Below are 24,280 nucleotides of genomic sequence, written 5' to 3'. Positions count from 1 at the left end.
ATTTATCTCGTACGATCAGATGAAGGATTTTCGATAAGAAATAGATTATAGTATGTAGATTAGTATCCTGCAATACATAATTTACAGATGCATATATAATACTAAAATCTCATAAGTTACGGAGGAATCTACGGAAGCTGTCAGACAAAGGTAACAATAACAGATACGCTAAGATATGAATTTTGTCTATACACTATTCATGCAATTATTGCAGTAAGATGTGTCTAGACTAAGAATGATAAGCAGGTAATTTCCTAAGGATGATAAACAGATGATTTCCGACAAAAATGATAAGCAAAACTTTTGACATGCAGATACGGTCGAAGTCCAGACTTACTAATGCATCCTAACGACTAACAGTTAGACACACTAATGCAAGACCAGGTTCACTAAGACCACCGCTCTGATACCAACTGTCATACCCCGTCCTAATCCCTCCGGACGAAGTCCATATCGATTATAGACGATTCACAACAGTTGTTTACATCACGAGGTACTTGACCTCTATATGATACATTTTACAAACATTGCATTCGTTTTTGAAAAGACAATCTTTCATTACATCGAAAGTTGACGGCATGCAAATCATTTCATAATATAACTAACTATAATTGACTTAATAATAATCTTGATGAACGCAACGACTCGAATGCAACATCTTTTGAAATATGTCATGAATGACGCCAAGTAATATCTCTAAGATGAGCAAATGCACAGCGGAAGATTTCTTTCGTACCTGATAATAAACATGCTTTCAAGTGTCAAACAAAAGGTTGGTGAGTTCATTAGTTTATCATAAATATTCATTTCATAATTTTAATAGACCACAAGATTTCATATTTCCACTTCTCATAAACATATGTCCCATGCATAGAGACAAAAATATCATTCATATGGATTGAACACCTGGTAACCGACATTCACAAAATGCATATAAGAATATCTCCATCATTCCGGGATCCTCCTTCGGACATGATATAAATTTCGAAGTACTAAAGCATCCGGTACTTTGGATGGGGCTTGTTGGGCCCGATAGATCTATCTTTAGAGTTCGCGTCAATTAGGGTGTCTGTTCCCTAATTCTTAGATTACCAGACTTAATAAAATGGGACATATTTGGTTTAATAATTCAACCATAGAATGTAGTTTCGATTACTTGTGTCTATTTCATAAAATAATTATAAAAGCAGCGCATGTATTCTCAGTCCCAAAAATATATATGTTGCAAAAGCATTTAAAAAGGGAGCAAATGAAACTCACGCATATAAATATTGTAAAACAGTTAATAAAGCATTTGCATGTATTCTCAGCCCAAAAATGTAAAGAGTAAAAGGGATCAAATGAAACTCACCTATTGTATTTTGTAGTAAAAATACATAGAACGACATTGAACAAGTATAGGGTTGACCTCGGATTCACGAACCTATATCATTTGTATATATATTAAAACATATAATGGAAACCACATAATTTTATTTATTAATATACATATATATATATATATATATATATATATATATATATATATATATATATATATATTTGTAGTTATATAGGATTTATATTAAATTCCATTTAAAAACATTTATTTATATTATATCTCAAATTATATGTTATATATATTTATTTTGTATATATATTTTAAATTGATTAATATCTATACATTTAGTTATATTAATATGTATATCCATGTCTATATATGCATGTATGTATACGTATTTATTATTATGTTTGAAAATAAATAGTTTGTTACATGTAAATATTTATCTAGATAATGTTAATATATAGTTATATGGAACCTTAATATAATTATTGTATATGTAGTAAGTATATTTATTTATTTGCTATCATAATACTCATAATACAATATTAATCATAATAATTGTAATAATGCTAGTAATTAAAATACTTTGTTTAAAAAGAAAAATTCATAACCATAATTATTTCTATATCATAACCCTATTCATGATCAAGTTCAGATTATAACCTCTGATTTTATTGATCATCTTTTTATAAAAAGAATCTTCGTAATACCTCTTTTAACTTTACATTCATGTTTTAAATCTTAAATATTTTATAATCTTTTGTAACATCATATATAGTCTTAATTATATTCGTAACTAATTCGTAATACTTATAATCTTTTATTATCACAATCTCGTTCATCATGTTACAATTATACTTAGTCAATTCCTAATAGAGTTATTACCCTTTTATGATATCAATAACAATTGTAGTAATAATAATAATAATAATAATAATAAACAAAAAGAATTATATATATATATATATATATATATATATATATATATATATATATATATATATATATATATATATATATATATATATATATATATATATATATATATATATTGATACTTAATAATACTTATTTTGTTAATCCTAATTCTAATAATAATACTAATAACAATAATACTTAGATAATAATGACATTAATAATAATAATAATAATAATAATAATAATAATAATAATAATAATAATAATAATAATAATAATAATAATAATAATAATAATAATAATAATAATAATAATAATAGAATTTGGTTTTAGGAACTACCTCACAAGGCTTGTAAAAAAAAATGTCCTGACCTCGGCTCGAACCCAAGACCACTTGCTTACACACAAACTCCTTCAACCAACCGTCTGTATCTGTTTTCCCTGAATAATATCCATTTTAATTCTATATAACCTACATCTTCTTATATTCTATTTCTTCATCATCTTCCTTAATCTAAATCGACAGAACCAAACCAAAACATGATACGAATTTTGTAGTTTGAATTTACACTGAACCTGAGACAGAAATCAATTGTATTTGTGATAAAAAAAAAAAAAAAACAAACGACCTGCAGTTTGCTGCTGTCGCTACTTTCTTTAAAAAAAAAAAATTTGATTTTTGATTTAGATAAGATTATAGGTAAAAATTATAATACGAAATATATTGTAAATCGACCCTAGAAACTTTTGGATTCGTCAATTGAACTTGAATCATTACAACAAACTCGAATTTTACTATGAACACCATGGTTTACTTTTTAAAATCTAACCTTTGACTCCAAAATTAAACCTTGATTTCGCGAATTAAAATTTGAAATTTTGCAGATAGTCTATACACCTGATTCCTAACTAAACTGCATTTATGGATTTTAAATTGGGTTTCAAATTCAAATTTTTGCTGAAAAGTGGAAGATCAGGAAAGAAAAAAAAACGGGTTTCCTTTAACTTCTTTTTTTTTTATTTGATTTACAGAAAACGCATTTAAACAGGTGATTAGTGGGTTTGTGCAGTAGCAAGAATGGATAGTTGATTGGTTGTATATTGGATTAGTTCAACCACAATTCACGAGTAAACAGAAGTAGGAGAAAAAAAAAGAATAAGAACAAATAAAAAAGAAAAAGCAGATGGAGGTAGGTAATTACTTCGTACGATCTGTCTCCATATATATCTTTATTTGATGTTAATAAAAAAAATATACTGTTAATACTAATGTAAATATCATAATAATAATATTAATAATATTGTTATTAATAAATATCTTAATAATAATAATCATAATTCTATTAAAAATAAAAATAACAATAATAATAATAATATTAGTATTGATATAACAAATTAATATTATCACATAATTATGGGATATTATAAATTTCTACATATATTATTTATAAATTAATTAAATAATTATGTTTAGAAGTTATATATCTATTTTACACATTTTAATCTACAATTTTTATTATATATATATTCGTTACTAATTTCATTTAGAAAAATAAACGAGTATAAGGTAATCGATGTTTTTATATATTTATATAGATATTCTAAAATACTATGTATATAATTTTTACATAACCAATTTTATTACTTAAATAAATATCTTATATATATTTTTAATCAATAAATTAACATAACATTTTATATTTACATGTAGTATAGATATATATATTTATAATAATGTAATAGCTTTCATTGCCACGTATATTATTTTACATATTTATCTATAACATTAAATGCATATAATAGTTTAATTTATAATATATTATTATTTACATATACATTTTTTATTTACAAATAGTGGTTCGTGAATCGTCGAGAACAGTCGAAGGTCAATTGATTTCATGAAACAGTTCAAACTTTTTAAGATTCAACATTACAGACTTTGCTTAACATGTCGGAAACATATAAAGATTAAGTTTAAATTTGATCGGAAATTTCCGGCTCGTCACAATATAAAGATTTACAATTGGATGTAATTATAAATAACCACATACACTCGATCGGACACGATGGGCGGGATATTTGTAAGTACTAATAATCGTTCATTTGACCGAACACGGGAATGGATTAATAGTCAATGGACTCATTAAAACAGGGGTGGATTACATGCAAGGACACACTTGGTGTAATTGATAATAAAGTATTAAAACCTTATTACAGTTTAAGTCCCCAATTAGTTGGAATATTTGACTTCGGATATAAGGATAATTTGACGAGGACACTCGCACTTTATATTTATGACTGATGGACTGTTATGAACAAAAACCAGATGGACATATTGAATAATCCAGGACAAAGGACAATTAACCCATGGTAATAAACTAAAATCAACACGTTAACATCATGATTACGGAAGTTTAAATAAGCATAATTCCTTTATTTTATATTTCATCGCACTTTTATTTACTGTCTTTTTATTTAATTGCACTTTTAATTATCGTACTTTTTAATTATCGCAATTTTATTTTATTTATCGCATTTTAATTTATCGCACTTTAATTATTGTCATTTACTTTACGCTTTAAATTAAGTTATTTTTATTTTTAATATTTTACATTAAGTTTTAACTGCGACTAAAGCTTTAAAATCGACAAATCGGTCATTAAACGGTAAAAACCCTCTTTTATAATAATAATACTACTTATATATATATATATATATATATATATATATATATATATATTTATATATTTACAAATATAGTTTTAAAAATATAGCGTTAAACTTGGCTAGCTCCCTGTGGAATGAACCGGACTTACTAAAAACTACACTACTGTACGATTAGGTACACTGCCTATAAGTGTTGTAGCAAGGTTTAGGTATATCCACTCTATAAATAAATAAATAACTTGTGTAATATTGTATCGTATTTAATAGTATTTCATAGTAAAAATATAACTATTTCGTATACACCTCTACGCACATCAAGTATTTTTGGCACCGCTGTCGTGGATCATTAAACGTCGAAAGCGCAACGCTATAAAAAAAGGATTTTTATCAAGTTTTAATTTTTTTATAAAAAATACGTTTTTAATTATTAAAAATACAAAAATTTAAAAAAATATATAATATATATATATATTTTTAAGAGTTTATTAAATATATATAAATTTATAAAGTTTCTTTATTTTTATTTTAGTTTTTAAAATATAAGTTTTTATTTATTCTATTTAAATATTTTATAAAAAAAAAAAAACATTTGAACCTGAAATTTTCGACCTGCATCAGAATCTGAAACTGCATCCATGCGATCGCATAGCTGCAGCGTTTTAAACTCATGCGATCGCATGAGAGGTTCTGACACGCCCAACTGAACCTGGTACTGCATTAATTACTGAGTATTATTATTAATTATTATTGATTAACCCTAATTAGGGTATAGTTATTTTATTATTTAGTTTTATTTTGTATTTTTAGTTTTAAATTAGTTTTATTAATTATAAATTGATACTTTTAAAAAAATAAATAATATAAAAATAATATTTTTATAAAAATTGTATTTTTATAAATTTAAGTTTCTTTTTATATTTATATCTTTTTAATCGTTTATTCGTAATATTTATATTTTTCGCTCGTAATTAGTTTTAAGTTATAGTTTTTGCCGTAGTTATTTATATTTTTAGATTTTTAAGATTTGCCGTAAAATCCCTTAAGTACTTTTTCTTTAAACTAAGATTTAGGTGCTTTAGAATTTTACGACGTCGCTTATCGCCTTAATATTTAATAAATTTTAGTACTTTTTAAGTTATTGCCGTTTTGGATATAGAATTCCTTTTAAGCTTTAATAACTTTAGACGTAACTTTTAAATTTTAGTTTTTAGACTTTTAAGTTTCGACGCTGCATTTTATTATTTTTTTCGACCTTTTATATTTCGACGTTTTTCGACGCGCTCTTTTTCTTTCTTATTTCTCTACGCTCTAGTTTTTAGGACATAGAATTTTCTATTTCTTCTCTAAAATTTCTTTAAATTTCAACGAAAAATTATTTTAAGCGGTTAAATTGATAGACATCCAAAATTTTTTGGTTAGTAGTAATAGTTGGATTTTTTAGTGGCGAGTTGTGGGCTTCCGATTTAAAGGGTCCTGCCTACCTGATGCATCTATTGGCTATTCGAAACGTGGGCAAAATCAGAAAAGTCTATTAATTTGATAACTTATATAATTTTTATCTTTTATAACTAATAGGATATTCAGTGAATGCACCGAGCAAAACGTTCACCACCTTTCATACGTTCACCACCTGTAACTCGATCAAGACATCTAGCCAACATTGTCGCCGTTGATTTTTCTTTAGAATCGTCATCTAGTCGATCAAGTACTCCAATTCAAATTTCCGATAATCCATTTTTTTAACCCGACCTCACAATTGAAAATCCGGAGGATATTCAGGGACAATTCAGAGATCCTGAACCACTAATCATTCCTCCTGAACCACAAATCACTCATCCAGAGATTGTCAAGGAAGGAACCATTAAATCAGAATCCTCTATTGATTCAGATTCAACAATTTCAATCATGGAAAATCTGGAACCTCTAAGTATGGAAGACCGAATGAGAGCTAAACGCACTGGCCAAGGTCACGCAATTACTCAACCAGACATTAATGCGCCAGATTATGAAATCAAAGGACAAATCCTACACGTGGTAACTAATCAATGCCAATTTAGTGGTGCACCGAAGGAAGATCCAAACGAACATCTTCGTACCTTTAATAGGATCTGTACTTTATTTAAAATCCGAGAAGTGGAGGATGAACAGATCTATCTCATGTTATTTCCCTGGACTTTAAAGAAAGAAGCCAAAGATTGGTTAGAATTGTTACCTGAAGGGGCGATTGATATATGAGATGTCTTAGTTGAAAATTTCTTAAACAATTCTTTTTTGCATCTAAAGCCGTGAGACTTCAAGGAGAAATTGTTACGTTCACGCAAAAGTCAAATGAAACTCTATATGAGGCGTGGACAAGATTTGGAAAGTTATTAAGAGGATGTCCGCAACATGATTTAGACACTTATCAAATAGTACAAATATTCTACCAAGGATGTGACATCACTACACAAAAAGACATCGATATAGCAGCTGGTGGTTCCATTATGAAGAAAACCGCAACTGAAGCTTACAAAATTATTGATAACATTGCTTCCCACTCACATGAGTGGCATCAAGAAAAAGATATCGTTAGATCATCTAAAGCAGCTAAAGTCGATTCTAACCATGACTTTGATTCCATTTCTGCAAAGATAGATGCTGTCGAGAGACGAATGGAAAAGATGACTAAAGATATTCACTCAATACTAATTAGTTGTGAGCAGTGTGGAGGACCACATTTGACAAAAGATTATCTCAGTATTGAACAAACAATGGAACAAAGAGAGAATGTTTCATATATGAACCAAATGCCTGGAAATAATTATCAGAATAATTATCAACCGCCAAGACCAATCTACAATCAAAACCAGAATTATAACCGAAATGTTCCATACAATAACCAACAAGGTCCTAGCAATCAAAAAGTATCCAATAATACTTACAACCAGCAAAGACCTATTTTTCAAAACAAACCACCACAAACCGATGATAAAAAGCCAAATTTAGAAGATATGATGTCGAAGCTAGTTGAATCTCAAACTCAATTTTTCACATCTCAGAAACAAATCAATGAACAAAATGCTCAAGCATTTAGAAATCAACAAGCTTCTATTCAAAATCTGGAGCAAGAAGTAAGCAACCTAGCAAGGTTGATAGGTGAAAGAAAACCGGGAAGTCTACCTAGTGATACAAATGCTAACCTCCGGAATGAAACAGCTAAAGCCATTACCACAAGAAGTGGTATTACACTTAAACCTCCTGAAATGCCTGTAATTTCCGATGACGCTATTCCCACTTCACAGGCACAACAATCTGAGCAAGATAAGGAAACAGAATCGGTAGTTGAAAAGGTTAATGAAGATAACACAGTTAAAGCTAAGCCTTATGTTAAACCATACCAAACACCACTTCCTTACCCGAGTAAAATGAGAAAAGAAAGACTTGAAGCCGAGCAATCTAAATTCTTGGATATGTTTAAACAAATAAATGTTAATCTTCCTTTCATTGATGTGATATCAGGAATGCCTAGATATGCTAAATTCTTGAAAGATCTAATCACAAATAGAAAGAAAATGGAAGAACTCTCGGCTGTTACTATGAATGCTAATTGTTCTGCAGTGATGCTGAATAAGATACCCGAAAAATTATCTGATCCAGGAAGTTTCACAATTCCATGTTTTTTGGGTAGTCTTAGTTCAATAGAAGCATTGGCAGACTTAGGTGCTAGTATAAATCTAATGCCGTATTCACTATACGCTAAACTAGACCTTGGAGAATTGAAACCATCACGAATAAGCATACAACTAGCCGATCGATTAGTAAAATATCCTAGAGGGATAATGGAAAACATGCTAGTTAAAGTTGGTACTTTAGTATTTCCAATAGATTTTGTTATTCTGGACATGGAAGAAGATTCTCGAGTTCCTCTCATATTAGGAAGACCATTCTTAAACACGGCTAAAGCAATAATAGACGCGTTCGGTAAGAAACTGACCCTAAGTATAGAGGACGAGAGTGTTACCTTTTCTGTTGATAGAGCCATGCAACAACCACAATCTGCAGATGATACATGTTATTACATTCAAACTATAGATTCACATGCAGAATTGTTAGAAGAATTTCCAGAATTACAAGGAACAGGAGAATGTTCTTTAGGAGAAGGAACTGAACCAATTGATGAAGCTGAAATGTTAGCTGCACTCATGGCTAATGATTATGAACCAACAACAGAAGAAATTCAAATGCTAAAAGAGGAAGACAGATATCGATACAAATCATCGATAGAAGAACCACCGACATTAGAGTTAAAGCCACTTCCAAATCATTTGGAATACGCTTATTTACATGGTGAATCTGAATTACCTGTTATAATATCGTCTTCTCTTACTGAAAATGAAAAATCTCAACTCATTTCTGTGCTAAAAGCTCATAAACCAGCTATTGCATGGAAGATTCATGACATTAAAGGCATAAGTCCTTCGTATTGCACACATAAAATCCTTATGGAAGAAGGTCATAAAACATATGTGCAATGCCAACGAAGACTAAATCCTAATATGCAAGATGTTGTTAAGAAAGAAATTATTAAACTGCTAGATGCATGTTTAATTTATCCAATCTCTGATAGTCCATGGGTAAGCCCAGTTCAATGCGTACCTAAGAAGGGTGGCATGACTGTCATCACAAATGAAAAAAATGAGCTTATTCCTACTAGAACTGTAACAGGATGGCGAGTTTGTGTTGATTATAGAAAATTAAATGACGCCACCAGAAAAGATCACTTTCCCTTACCTTTCATTGATCAAATGTTGGAAAGATTAGCCGGAAATAGTTACTATTGTTTTCTTGACGGTTTTTCCGGATATTTTCAAATTCCAATAGCACCCGAAGATCAAGAGAAAACCACAATTACGTGCCCTTATGGTACTTTTGCTTACAAACGCATGCCATTTGGACTTTGCAACGCCCCTGCAACCTTTCAAAAGTGCATGATGGCGATTTTTCACGACATGATAGAAGAATGCATGGAAGTTTTCATGGATGACTTTTCAGTCTTCGGTGATACTTTTGAAACATGTCTAGTAAATCTTGAACGAATGCTTATTAGATGCGAACAATCAAATCTAGTTCTTAATTGGGAGAAATGCCATTTCATGGTTAGAGAAGGCATCATTCTTGGTCATAAAATTTCAAAGGAAGGAATAGAAGTGGATAGAGCTAAAGTAGATGTAATTGCTAAACTTCCACATCCCACCAATGTTAGAGGAGTTAGGAGTTTTCTAGGGCATGCCGGTTTTTACCGACCTTTCATAAAAGATTTTTCTAAAATTGCCACTCCTATGAATAAACTCCTAGAAAAGGATGTTCCATTTATCTTTTTAGACGAATGCATCAAATCTTTTAATATTCTTAAAGAAAAACTCACTAATACACCGATCATGATAACTCCAAATTGGAATTTACCGTTTGAACTCATGTGCGATGTAAGTGATTTTGCAATGGGAGCCGTTTTAGGATAAAGGATTGAAAAACGATTTCAACCTATTTATTACGCTAGTAAGACGTTACAAGGAGCACAAACAAATTGCACAACTACTGAAAAAGAACTCCTTGCTATTGTCTTTGCTTTTGACAAATTTCGTTCATATCTCGTTCTAGCTAAAACAGTGGTCTATACCGACCATTATGCTCTTAGATACTTATTTTCAAAACAAGATGCAAAACCAAGATTAATCCGTTGGATATTACTCCTATGAGAGTTCGATATTGAAATCCGAGACAAAAAGGGAGCGGAAAATCTCGCAGCTGATCATCTTTCTCGTCTTGAAAATCCTGAATTAGAAGTTCTAAATTAATCGGCCACACAAGATAACTTTCCTGATGAATATCTATTGAAGATAGATTATAGTGAAATTCCATGGTTTGCAGACTATGCAAATTACTTAGTATGTGGATTCCTTGAAAAAGGGTTGTCGTACCAAAAACGAAAGAAATTCTTTAGTGATATAAAACACTATTTCTGGGAAGATCCACATTTGTTTAAAAGTTGTCCCGATGGAATAATCCGTCGATGTGTATTCGGAGATGAAGCTAGTTAAATCTTAAACCATTGTCACACAGGACCAACAGGAGGGCATTATGGGCCTCAACTCACACCAAGAAAAGTCTATGACGCTGGATTCTATTGGCCTACAATTTTCAAAGACGCACACCTTCTTTGCAGATCCTGTGATGCATGTCAAAGGGCCGGAAAAATAAATCAACATGATGAAATGCCACAAAATGTCATTCAAGTATGTGAAGTATTTGACATTTGGGGTATTGACTTTATGGGTCCATTTCCAAAATCTCATAATAATCTCTACATTCTCGTTGCCATTGATTATGTATCTAAATGGGCGGAAGCACAAGCTCTCCCAACTAACGATGCACGAGTTGTAGTCAACTTTTTAAAACGCCTTTTTGCTAGGTTCGGAACACCGAAAGCTTTAATAAGTGATCGGGGTACTCATTTTTGTAATAATCAACTTGAGAAAGTTCTCAAAAGATATGGAGTAACTCATAAAATCTCAACCGCTTATCATCCACAAACAAGTGGACAAGTTGAAAATACCAACCGAGCATTAAAACGTATTTTAGAGAAAACCGTAGGATCAAATTTGAAGGAATGGTCCATGAAATTGGAGGATGCACTCTGGGCTTTTAGAACAGCCTACAAAACTCCAATTGGAACCACACCTTTTAGACTCGTTTACGGAAAAGCATGTCATCTTCCAGTAGAAATTGAACATAAAGCATTTTGGACTTTGAAGACATGTAATCTTGATATACATGAAGCCGGACATTTACGGTTAAGTCAACTAAACGAATTAGAAGAATTAAGACATGAGGCATGCAAAAATTCGTTAATCTATAAGGAAAGAACGAAGAAATGGCATGATAAAAGAATCCAAAGTTCAAAAGAATTTAAAGAAGGAGACAGAGTTCTTCTTTTCAATTCACGATTCAAGTTATTTCCTGGAAAATTGAAATCTAGATGGTCTGGACCATTTATAGTCAAAAAAGTTTTCCCATATGGAACAATAGAGTTGATAAATTCAAATGGGATTGAATTTAAGGTTAATGATCACAGAGTTAAACATTACATAGATAATCCAATGGAAGTTGAAGATGAAGTCAATCACAATTTCAACACCACAGCTAACTAAGTGTGGGAAGGTTCGAATCTTTTTAGGGTAATATATATTTCTGTTAGAGTTAGATATTCTGTTTTCGTGTAGTTCTCGAAAATGGAATCTGAATGGTCTTTCCCTAGCAGACCCTAAAGAACTAGTCTTCTCCCTCCATTCTGAATTTTTTTTTTTTTAGGTTTTCCGAGATGAAGAATTCCTTTGATTTGAACCATGGTCGAATGCTACACGCTTTGATTACTAAACGTAATAATGACACACTCCCGAGTTACCTGGTGTCAGTAATAAGAGGCAGATGTGATGAAGTAAGGAAAGAACTCAGGAAAGATCATCATAAGACACATTTTGGTAAAGGAAAATCAAAATCCGCAACAAAAAGAAGAGCACGACACCTTGAAAGATGTTATAAATGCGGAAAATGGTCACATGAAGGTAAATGTTCAAATAATCAAACATATTCAAATACCGAATTTGTTACTCTATGCAGAGAAGGACCGTTTATATGTTTAGAAGAAAAGATATTGAAGAATCGAGGTTACGCTTACGTAGCTATGGAGAACCAAATCACACGACTCTCCTATGAGTCAGCTAAAGCAAGTCTATGCGAATTCTATCTCATAGGTAAGTATGTACAGTTTTTATTTTTTTATTTATTACTTTTAACCTTTTGATAATAAACGCTGAATCGTTCGCTATAAAGTATTAAATTGGTATTCAATAAAATTAGGTATGCGTAACCGAAATTATTGATATCATACAAAAATTTATTACCTCACTGCGAAATTTACCGTTTATTCTTAAGGTATAAATATCTTTAATCAATCAACCCAAAATATTTCAAAAATTCGTCAGGAGTAAAACTAGGTCATGGAACCAAAATTACTTTACCGAAAAGAGGGGCGTATATTTTTGATAATATTTGATTGATTAAAGTGGGATAAAAGAACAAAAAGATTTTTAATTTTATTTTTTACTATGTTTTTAAAATTAATATTGTAAATTTTTAAATCAATATATTTAAGTTTGTAAATATTTGAAAAATTAATATTTTTAATATAAATTTGTATGTATAAAAATATTAATAATATGAATTTTTAATTTTATGCATTTTAAATTTAAGTTTGGTGTGAATTTAAAAAATAAAAATTTACTTTATTTCATTAAGTTAAAAATGTGATTTCTAAAAATTCGTCTTGAGTTGAAAACTAGGTCGTTGAACCGAAATTGCTTTACCCAATGGAGGGACGAGAAATTTTATTATCATTATTTTTAATCTTATTGAATTAAAGTATGCCAAAAACATTAAAAAACCCAAAAATCTTTACTTTTAAAACAACGCTTTAAAAGTGACAAATTTTAAAATTTTGTCGAGAGACGGACTAGGACAACGATTCGAAATGCCCTCATCCTAAAAAAAAAAAAATTTATTTAATTATTTGTATAAGGTTTTTATTAAAAAAAAAAAAACAGACCCCATGCGATCGCATGGGGTTCCTTCGCTAAATCCATGCGATCGCATGGTGATAAAAAACTGGGCAGGATAAAATTTCCAGCGAGCTCTCTGTCTCATAAACACAACACACACATACACGAGCATACTCTCAAAAACACCCCTATTATCATCAATTTTTCATCAAAATCAACCAAATTTCTTGCTAAAATCCGCTTTAATCATGAATTTGCTAAGAAGTTTTCAAGAAAGGTAACAATTACATCCCTAAAACTCTTTAAATTTGAATTTTAGTGTTCTTGAGCTAAATTTTACCTAATTTGATTTTTTTAATTTCTAGTGTGATTAGAGTTAAATTGTTAGTATATTATGCATGTATAACCTAGATTAATGCTATTTAACATGATTTGAAGCCAAAAACTTCAAAATTTTTAGAAATCTAGGATTTGTGTTCTTGAGCAATTTGGGGCTTTTTGATATAAACAGGTTATGGCCGATTTTTGTCATGAATTATTGCTAAATTAAGTAGTGTAACATGTTTAGGTAGCTAAATGATCCAAACTTTGATCCTAAACATGATTTTTGAGAATTAAAGTGGACTTTTTAAGTCTAAAATTCATGAACTTGATTAAATTGATGTAAATGCCATTTGAAACTTGTTTAATTGCTAGTAATGGTTATTTTAACATGTTATTTGAAATGAATGCTTATGAACTTTGTAAACATTTTCATTTATGCTTATTTGAAAAAGTGTAGAATTGTTAAAATTGTGAAAATGTGTATAAGTTTAATTTTGATTGAACATGTTATTGTAATTGTTTCAAGTTGTTATTTTGCTAACACTAATGCATATTTGGATGCACAAAATTTGTGTTTAATGTGTTTTGCAGAGATATACCGATACTGATGGTGCATCATCATCATCTAGGCAACCTGCTCCGGAACCACAACCAGAGATGCAATATGAGCCACAATATGAACCGGAGCAACAACAGGAACAACAACAACAACAACCTGATCAACACGTACCATACTATGATCCGCAGCAAGAATATGTTAATGCCTACGTACAATTTCCAATTCATCTGATAATAGAACACCCAACGATTCATAAAGAACAGTTGCATCCCAATTTGAGATTTGATCGAAGTTGGAGAGATTACCCTACGTATCAAAGTAACAAATTCAAACTGGTAACGAAAAATGTAGAAGTGCCGAGGGTAATCGATTAGGAGCCTTTGGAAAGGGTCCAACTAGTTAACTCAGTTAGGCAGCATCTGATCCAAAGGTATGACAGTTCTTCTTTTCCCGATTGGGAACGTTTATTCACCATTCGTAGGCCTCTATATAAGGAATGGTGTGTTGAGCTTATGAGTACTATATCACTTAATGCGGATGTAGTTAGGTTAGATGATAGAAGTTTTCTTATATTTTTACTTGGCCGTAGGATGTACAGGATGTCCATGCTGGACATGGCCAGGGCTTTACAGATTTACACTCCTGGTGAATTACTACTACCCGATTGTACAAATTTGATTTACCATGGGGAGCGGGTAGATAGGAATTTTGACGCGGACGCCGTCTGGAGGCGTATGTCAAATTATAATGTTTTTTAGCTGGGAGGAAGACACTCCTATTTAGATATTAACAAAGCAGAGCTACGTATTATACATAAATTTTTTGCTAATTCGATTACACAAAGAGGTAAAAACAAGGAGAAGATGACCTTACACGACTTATTTTACCTTAAGTGTATTCGAAACCCTAGAAGCTTTGTTAATATCCCCCTACTGTGTTGGTTTTTATCTGTCCAAAATGGTAGCAGGAATACAGGACTGGAGAATGATAGGAGGAGGTATGTTTGTTACTCTCGTTGGAGAGTATTTGGGTGTAGATAGGGATCAAGGGGGTCCACTGATGGTGTGTAGGTAACAGGTTGAAACTTTAGGATTGAAGGTCTATCAGGGTGCAAAGGTATTAAAGAGCAGATGCAATCAGGCAGTACCATATGATGGTCGTCATCCACAGGTAGAGAGAGGTTTAGATGAGGAAATGGAGGAATCGAATGACATTAGGGATGTCATTAGGGAGGCTATGACTGACGTCTACCAGCGTATAGATGAGGTAGAAATGACAAACGAGGCTAGACATAGTTGATACGAGCAGTGGCAAGCCGAGAATGTGTACGAGCATTCCAGGCAACGACAGCATGATAGATGGCACTATCATCAGCATCAGATCATGAGCCAGCTATCACCTCAGGTACCAAATAACTACGTACTGACCCAACCTGCTTACTATCCTCCACACCAGCCTGATATGCGACCACCATTTACTCTCTACGACCCTAACCAGGCCTATCCGTACACCTATAACTAACCGTGGAACCCGACCGACGACATGAACTGGAACCTCTATCCAGATTGATACAGTTCCCGTTGTTCTATGATTTTTATCTTTTTAATATTTTTATTTATTTATGTTTAAACATATAATATTGTGATACTTTTATATAAGTTTTAACATTTTTATTAAGTTGTACTAATATTTCATATTTGATTTGAAAGTGGGATGTTAAGTCCCATTTCAAATTACCATGCATGTTATTATTTGTATATATGTATATTGTCAATTGTAGACAACAGGGTAAAACAACGCATTTTCAAAGACTGACATTAAGTTTAGCAAAAGCTACTAATTTTGACGACAAAACGAAAAGCAAATGTGATGTAACAACAACACGGAATGAACAAATGATGTGCACCATTTATCATTCAACAAATAAACGCCAATATGTTTGGAAACTTTGGTAAAATTTAATCATTTTTCTACGTTAATCACCCTCAATAATTTAAATTGTACCGATTTCTTGCAAATGAGGGCATTGCAAGATCTTAAGTGTGGGAAGAGGTTAAATTCTTTCGGATTTTTAAAATTTTAAATTTAAACACTTGGTTACCATTAAAAATACTAGTAACGTAGTAGTTGTATTAGAATCTAGTGCTCTCTGATAATAAAGAACAGCCCTAGTCTTATATACTGACTACCCAATTCTAGTAAAATTTTTCAAAATTTTCAACTAAATGAACTCAAAATCATGTTTATACATATTTATGAGCGATAAAACTAGGTGTTCACACCGAAATTATTGTTACCTCGGAAAGGACATAAATTGAGAAACAACCTAAAATGTTAGAATTCATTTAAAATGGAATAGAGGAAAATAAAAAGGCAAAGAAAGAAAAATAAAAGCCAAGTGTGGGAAAAATTTACCAAGTTATTTAGAACATATGTCACATATTTTTGTACAAATAATTGAAGATACTTTTATTTTGGACGATATTTATCAGTTTTACCCAGTTTATTGTAATATAAAAGGAAGTAAAGTCTTCCGAGAGAAAAATACACGCGCTTCTTGATTTTGGTCAGGAAGTTGTCGTCCAGACCAGTTGTAGAGTCTACGAAAAACCTTGAAAAGTTTTCTCGAAAATCAGCTGAAAATCCACGAACCTCAGCATCAAACAGGGTCGCCAAGTGGTCAGACTTATCCTAACCATGAGAGGATCTGTCTCGTACAATGGGGGGCACCGTGCAAATTAGCTCATAAGACTAATGAATCAGATCCCCAGAAAGGATAATCTCCTTAAAGATCAAAAATCAGCTTTTAAGACTGATATTACTCAATCCTTGAGATTGACCTTAAAGATTCAGAATCCAAACTCATGGAATTCGATGATATCTAAACTCGAGCTTGAACGAGAAAATATTTTGATCAAAATTACAAACCGATTTGTTTTCTGAAAACCCATTTTTAATGCATTCATTGCCATTGAACGTAAAATCCTAGGAATTCACCTAGAATTCATTAGGTTACCTGAACCAAATCGGGTGTCAACCGTAAGAACGGTGGTTGCATAGCATGGTCGAAGACAGGACCTTGTGCCAGGCCGAAAAATTATAGGGTGATCTTTACTATATAGACCATAATTAAAAGCATGTCACGGGACATTGCCTCAACAGTTGCTTGTTCAACGCTTTCCTTTACATCCTGATGATAGTTTACCGAAAGATAATATACGGAGCAAGTATACTGGACGTGTTGCTTTCCCGATACAAGGTTAGCAAGTGGGTGACACAAAACCGCAAGTTTTGAGCTAAAATTTTCAAATCTGAAACCCACAAAACCCACAAAAACAATTTCGCAAACACCGGTGAAGGGTTATTCCGGAAAACTTATCTAGGGTAAAAGCTAGATTGAATTTTCAAAAGATCAAATGTTTTCATAAAGATCCAATTTTCTAAAGGATCTAAATTTTCATAGACATGTGGGACTGTAAACCACAACGTTACTATCATTGTTCATACCGCCGTATTAAAATCACTGATGTACAAAGTGTGAAGAATAAAGAAGTAATTCTAGTATTTTTATTTCAAGACTATATTGCTTGAGGACAAGCAACGCTCAAGTGTGAGAATATTTGATAATGCTAAAAACGAACATATATTTCATAGCATTATCCCTCAAGAAAGACAAGCTTTTAGTTGCAATTGTTCTATTTACAAGTGATATTCGTTTAAATAATAAAAGGTGAAGACAAAAGACAGATTCGACGATTTGAAGACGCAAACGACCAAAAAGCTAAAAAGTACAAAGTACAATCAAAGTGGTTCAAATTATTGATGAGAAACTTCGAAAAATTACAAGAGTACGAGCCGCAAAACGCAAAATACAAGATATTAAATAGTACGAAAGGACGTTCGAAAATCCGGAACCGGGACCAGAGTCAACTCTCAACGCGCGACGCAACGGACTAAAAATTACAAGTCAACTATGCACATGAATATAATATAATATATAATTAATTCTTAAAATTATATATATATTATATTATATATTAAAACCGTCGGCAAACAAGAAAACAAAGTTATGTGAGCTGTCCCTAGACTCCATGCGATTGCATGGCAATTGCAAAGGAAGCCCATGCGATCGCATGGCCCCAACAGTCTGGCCACATCTATAAATTTCACAGTTTTCAGCCGAATATAACACACCTAATTCAATCTCTCTCTCTCACGATATATATATATATATATATATATATATATATATATATATATATATATATATATATATATATATATATATATATATATATTATAATTTTAATTTTAATTTTAATTTAAGATTAATAATAATAAGGGTATGTTAGCGAATGTTGTAAGTGTGTAAGTCGAAATTCTGTCAGTGTAATGCTACGCTATTATTAATCATTGTAAGTTATATTCAACCTTTTTAAATTAATGTCTCATAGCTAAGTTATTATTATGCTTATTTAAGTCGAAAGAATAGTGATGTTGGGCTAAAATATTAAAGACGGGGTAATTGGGTTTTGGACCATAATTGGGGTTTGGACAAAAGACCGACACTTGTGGAAATTAGACTATGAGCTATTAATGGGCTTTATATTTGTTTAATTGAATGATAGTTTATTAATTTAATATAAAGATTTACAATTGGATGTAATTATAAATAACCACATACACTCGATCGGACACGATGGGCGGGATATTTATAAGTACTAATAATCGTTCATTTGACCGAACACGGGAATGGATTAATAGTCAATGGACTCATTAAAACAGGGGTGGAATACATGCAAGGACACTTGGTGTAATTGATAATAAAGTATTAAAATCTTATTACAGTTTAAGTCCCCAATTAGTTATAATATTTGACTTCAGATATAAGGATAATTTGACGAGGACACTCACACTTTATATTTATGACTGATGGACTGTTATGGACAAAAACCAGATCGACATATTGAATAATCCAGGACAAAGGACAATTAACCCATGGTAATAAACTAAAATCAACACGTCAACATTATGATTACGGAAGTTTAAATAAGCATAATTCCTTTATTTCATATTTCATCGCACTTTTATTTACTGTCATTTTATTTAATTGCACTTTTAATTATCGTACTTTTTAATTATCGCAATTTTATTTTATTTATCGCATTTTAATTTATCGCACTTTAATTATTGTCATTTACTTTACGCTTTAAATTAAGTTATTTTTATTTTTAATATTTTACATTAAGTTTTAACTGCGACTAAAGTTTTAAAATCGACAAACCGGTTATTAAACGATAAAAACCCCCTTTTATAATAATAATACTACTTATATATATTTATATATTTACAAATATAGTTTTAAAAATATAGCGTTAAACTTGGCTATCTCCCTGTGGAACGAACCGGATTTACTAAAAACTACACTACTGTACGATTAGGTACACTGCCTATAAGTGTTGTAGCAAGGTTTAGGTATATCCACTCTATAAATAAATAAATAACTTGTGTAAAATTGTATCGTATTTAATAGTATTTCGTATTAAAAATATAACTATTTCGTATACACCTATACGCACATCAGATATTCCAAATAAAAAAAATACTAGACAATTAAATAGAAACGAAGTGAGTAAGTTATAATTTTTAGCTTGGAATCTGAATTTCTATTACAAGCTAGAGCGGTAAGTTTGTTTCATCTAAACACAAGCTAATATTTTGTGTCCTCAATTTGACACACGCGATAAAGTACTTAATGTACTACAAATTATTAGAGCACGAAAGACGTTGATAATGTGGTTTCTAGTAGTGGTAAGGATGTCTCGGTAGAGTCTAAATGTGTAGGCAAGGGTGCGAAACACCTTGTAGTGTGTATTGGAACAGTCATCAAAATCATAAAGATTATGGTAGTGGTTTTGAAGCAAAAAATGATGGCGCATCAAGAATAAGAAAAAGGTAACGGTGAACGGGGAGTTTTCTTTACATGATGAAGATGAAGAGGGTAAGGAGGAAGACCATGAGGAAGGTTTTTTGACGAATTAGTGAGATGCAGTTTGTTTCCTCCTTCAACGGCCACTCTAGTCGGAAGTGGTCCCTCCAACGTGTTGACTTATTCTTTCATATCTCGACCGGGAAAGGATTTACACCGCAAAACGGTGTACGGAAAATTGGTTTAAAAGGGTCTTAAGGGTCGTAAGCATTCATCAAATGTTGTTTAGTGATTGTTATATTTCGTGTATTGTACGTGTTAAGCATCTTTGTTAGACTTTATTTTGGGAGTTGTCTTCCGATTGTTCGTATAGTCGTTTATGTTTGATTGGGCTTGTTCGTAGATAGCGTGTACTCATAGTTTAGACTTTGTTTTCTATGTACGAGCATTTTCGTGACGTTTTGGTTGTATTCTTGTTTAAATCATTCATTTTTATGATGAAAGATTCTTAGTTTAATAGTTTATGTTATTTTGTCAAAAAATAAAAATAAAAATAATAATAATAAAATAAATATAAGTAATTTTTTGTTTATATGTAAAAAACAACTTATAATTATAACTTTTTATTATATGATTAGAGTTGTAATCACTTGCATCCATAAATTTGCTTGAAAACAAAGGGACCAATGAGAACGCGACATGTGGCGCGAAAATCACATGTGATTGAAAAAAAAATTCGAAATTTTTTTTTTTTAGAAATTTTTTTTCGAAAAAAAAATTTTCGAATTTTTTTTCCGAAATTTTTTTTTCAAATTTTTTGTTTTTAAAAACATATGTGATTATGCATGTCAATCACATGTGATTGTAAACCCAATCACATGTGATTATGCATGGCAAATCCAATCACATGTGATTGTACAATTCAATCACATGTGATTGTGCAGGTAAATCACATGTGATTATAAAACAAAAATTAATTTTTTTTTTTAAATTTCGAAAAATAATAAAAAAAATTTTCAAAAAAAAAATTTTTGAATCTTTTTTTTTCAATCACATGTGATTTTCGCGACACATGTCGCGCTCTCATTGATCCCTTGAATCTCAACTTAATTTATGAACTCAAATGAATATTCCTCTATATGATTAACTTTAAACTTATTAACTTTGAATTTCATTACTTTATATAATTGATGTTATATTTATCCTCCACTTATTTTAATCATTGATTTAAGTTCAAACCAATATATAGAGATTTTTCAAACACTTTATACGTTTGCATTTCAAAGTAAAAATTGCAATCTATATTTAAAGCTAAAAGTTACAACTTTATTTCGAACAAAAAGTATGATTTATATTTTGACAAAATCACATGGATAGTCTCGTGGTTTGTATCAAATATAAGGATGGTGTCGCGGGACATGGCCGCGAATTCATTAGATTCATTACTCGTACCTACGAATTTTTGTACAACTAGTTAACTTGCAGATCTTTGTTAATGGGTTTTAAATTTATGGTCCCACATATATTCATAGGTCGCGGGTTTATCTATCTGTGGATCTTATACAATCCAATAATTTCATAGAATAACATAACTTATATCGTTAAAAATTGCGATTTTTAAATGTATTCTTAAGCAAAATCGCTATAAATATCATTGTAGATATTAAATTCAAATTTTCAAACTTGAAACTTTACATATAAACAATTAGATGATTAGTATTATAGTTTATACAAGTTTCTAATATCGTTGTATAATTATATACTTAAAATAATGTTAATAATGAATTATTTACTTACTTGTACTATTTTATAGTACGAGTAGTAATTTCTTATCCAATTGCAAGTAATAACAAATACTAAGTATATAAATTTAATAATTGCATCTGTATAAATGCATGTAAGTTAAACAAGTCTCGTGAATTTGCAGAATGAATTTTACCTGTGACGGATATTGTATATTCGCGACTTGCCTGCTTTTTCGTCGGTGTGTACACTTTGTTACCCATACAAGGTGTCTGTGAGTAAGATTTTATAATTTTACACGCCTATCAAGGACCAGATACCAGCGGATTACGAATTTTTTCTCACTTATTTCCATCCCTAATCAAGTTACTAGATATAAACTAATGATTGGTTGGGAGTGAAAAAGACTATTCGTGAAGAGTGCTCTAACCACAAGGATGGTTTAGAGCACCAGGAGTCGTGACACTAGGCTCGGTGTTAAATCACAGTGTCTTCAATAAAACTGAGATTTAACACTGAGGCCAAAACAGGTTAAATCGTTCAGTGTTAAATTTCATTGTCTAATTCAATTATTATTTTATTTTTTATTGATTATTTAGTATAATTATTATTTAAAATATAAAACCAAATACAATACTAAATTTCATTAATAAAAAAAATTCATTACTTAATAAAAAATACGTTACTTAATAAAAAAAATACATTACTTAAAAAACACAATACACTGTTGACTACTCCTCATTAGCCCATACATGTTCAACCAAATCCGATCGTAGGCCCTCATGCACTTCCCTGTCGCGTAATTCTTTCATCCTTCATCTGTATGTTTCACACCTCTCGATCCAAGTTGTTTGCATATTAGCAGCGGGTTCATAAACCCAATCATTTTCGGTTAGGTTAAAACCATTATCTTCAGCAATTATATTGTGTAAGATGATGCACATATACATGAAGTGTTTCATAACATTGATGCTATAAGCTCTTGCTGGTTGTTGTAGTATATGTCAACGCCCTTGTTAAATACCAAAAGTCCTCTCAATATTCTTGCGTGCCGCTGCTTGTTTCTTCGAAATGTAAGAACGTTTTTCATCATTTACGCTTAAAAACGCCTTAACAAATGATGCCCACCCGGGGTATATATCGTCGGCTAGGTAACATCCTCTTTTGTACTCAACACCATTTGCAGTTAAAGGGATGTCTTCTATTTCTTCATTAATCATTGAGTTGAAGAGATCACTAGCGTTCAAGACGTTTAAATCGTAATTTGAACCCGCAACACCAAAGAAAGCATGCCAAATTCAATTATCATATGAGGCTACGGCTTCAAGCATATTAGTTAGAACTTTGTGATCGCCTCAAGTAAATTGACCTTTCCATGCAACATGACATTTTTCCCATGCCCAATGCATACAATCTATGCTTCCGATCATTCTGGATAAACCATGAATTTCTTCATGAGCCTTATACAATCGTATGATATCATCCATGGAAGGCTCTCGCATATAATCATCTTTAAATAAATCAATGATAAACTTGCAGAAAGTTCATTAGCGATTTACGACATGTTCGTTTCGACATTTGCAAGTACTCGTCAAAAAGATCGGGTGTATCACCATAAGCTAATTGACGTAGAGCGGCAGTTAATTTAAGTATGGAGTAATACTCACATCGCCGCGCGCATCAACTTTTAAATGAAATTACCTAAATATTCAGGTAGCAGATTTTTAGAGTAGTTGAGAATATCTTCCATAATTCTCATAAAAACGCGTCGCCTCATCCGAAACCTCCTTTTGAAATTTTTGTTGGTGTATTTGCAACCTTCAACAAATTTTTTTTTTTTTTTGAAAAGCAAAGCTAATTATATTCCACGAAAACATTTACATGGAGGACTTGAGACCTAACAGGCCAAACAACCAAGTCTGAACATGAGAATACAATACAAATTTAGATGCTAAGATTGCATCTTAGACCTGACACTAAACTAAATACACTTTCGGATCGGATAACCACACATTCCAATCTATTTTTGACTTTTTATTCCGCCTTGAAATCCAATCGAATGAAAGAACTTGAATTTTGTTGAGCGCAACCGAAGCGTTCCAACACTTGTCACGAAAAACTTTGTTGTTTCTATTCTTCCAAGTTAAATACGAGCTAACCCATGTAATCGCTTGCCAAATTTTGAAACCCTCATTAGATTGAACCAGAGACGAAGGATCCCG

General features: G+C 31.3%; 1 protein-coding gene across 1 annotated transcript in view; it reads right to left on the bottom strand.

The window, feature by feature from the left end:
• LOC139900887 (protein RGF1 INDUCIBLE TRANSCRIPTION FACTOR 1-like) overlaps nt 1-23,278 on the bottom strand; it is a 34,616-nt gene extending 11,338 nt beyond the window's left edge. The window contains exons 1-2 of the mRNA XM_071883637.1: nt 23,083-23,278; nt 22,893-22,968 (exon numbers count right to left, since the gene is read on the bottom strand). Of these exons, the coding sequence (XP_071739738.1) occupies nt 22,893-22,968; nt 23,083-23,278 (272 nt within the window). The remainder of the gene's footprint in view (nt 1-22,892; nt 22,969-23,082) is intronic.
• Nucleotides 23,279-24,280: the final 1,002 nt, after the last annotated feature.

The sequence above is a fragment of the Rutidosis leptorrhynchoides genome, chromosome 3 (genome assembly GCF_046630445.1).
Source record: "Rutidosis leptorrhynchoides isolate AG116_Rl617_1_P2 chromosome 3, CSIRO_AGI_Rlap_v1, whole genome shotgun sequence".
In the NCBI taxonomy this organism is placed as follows: domain Eukaryota; kingdom Viridiplantae; phylum Streptophyta; class Magnoliopsida; order Asterales; family Asteraceae; genus Rutidosis; species Rutidosis leptorrhynchoides.
The sequence above is the reverse complement of the archived record's forward strand: the minus strand, read 5'-3'. Positions and strand labels throughout refer to the sequence as shown.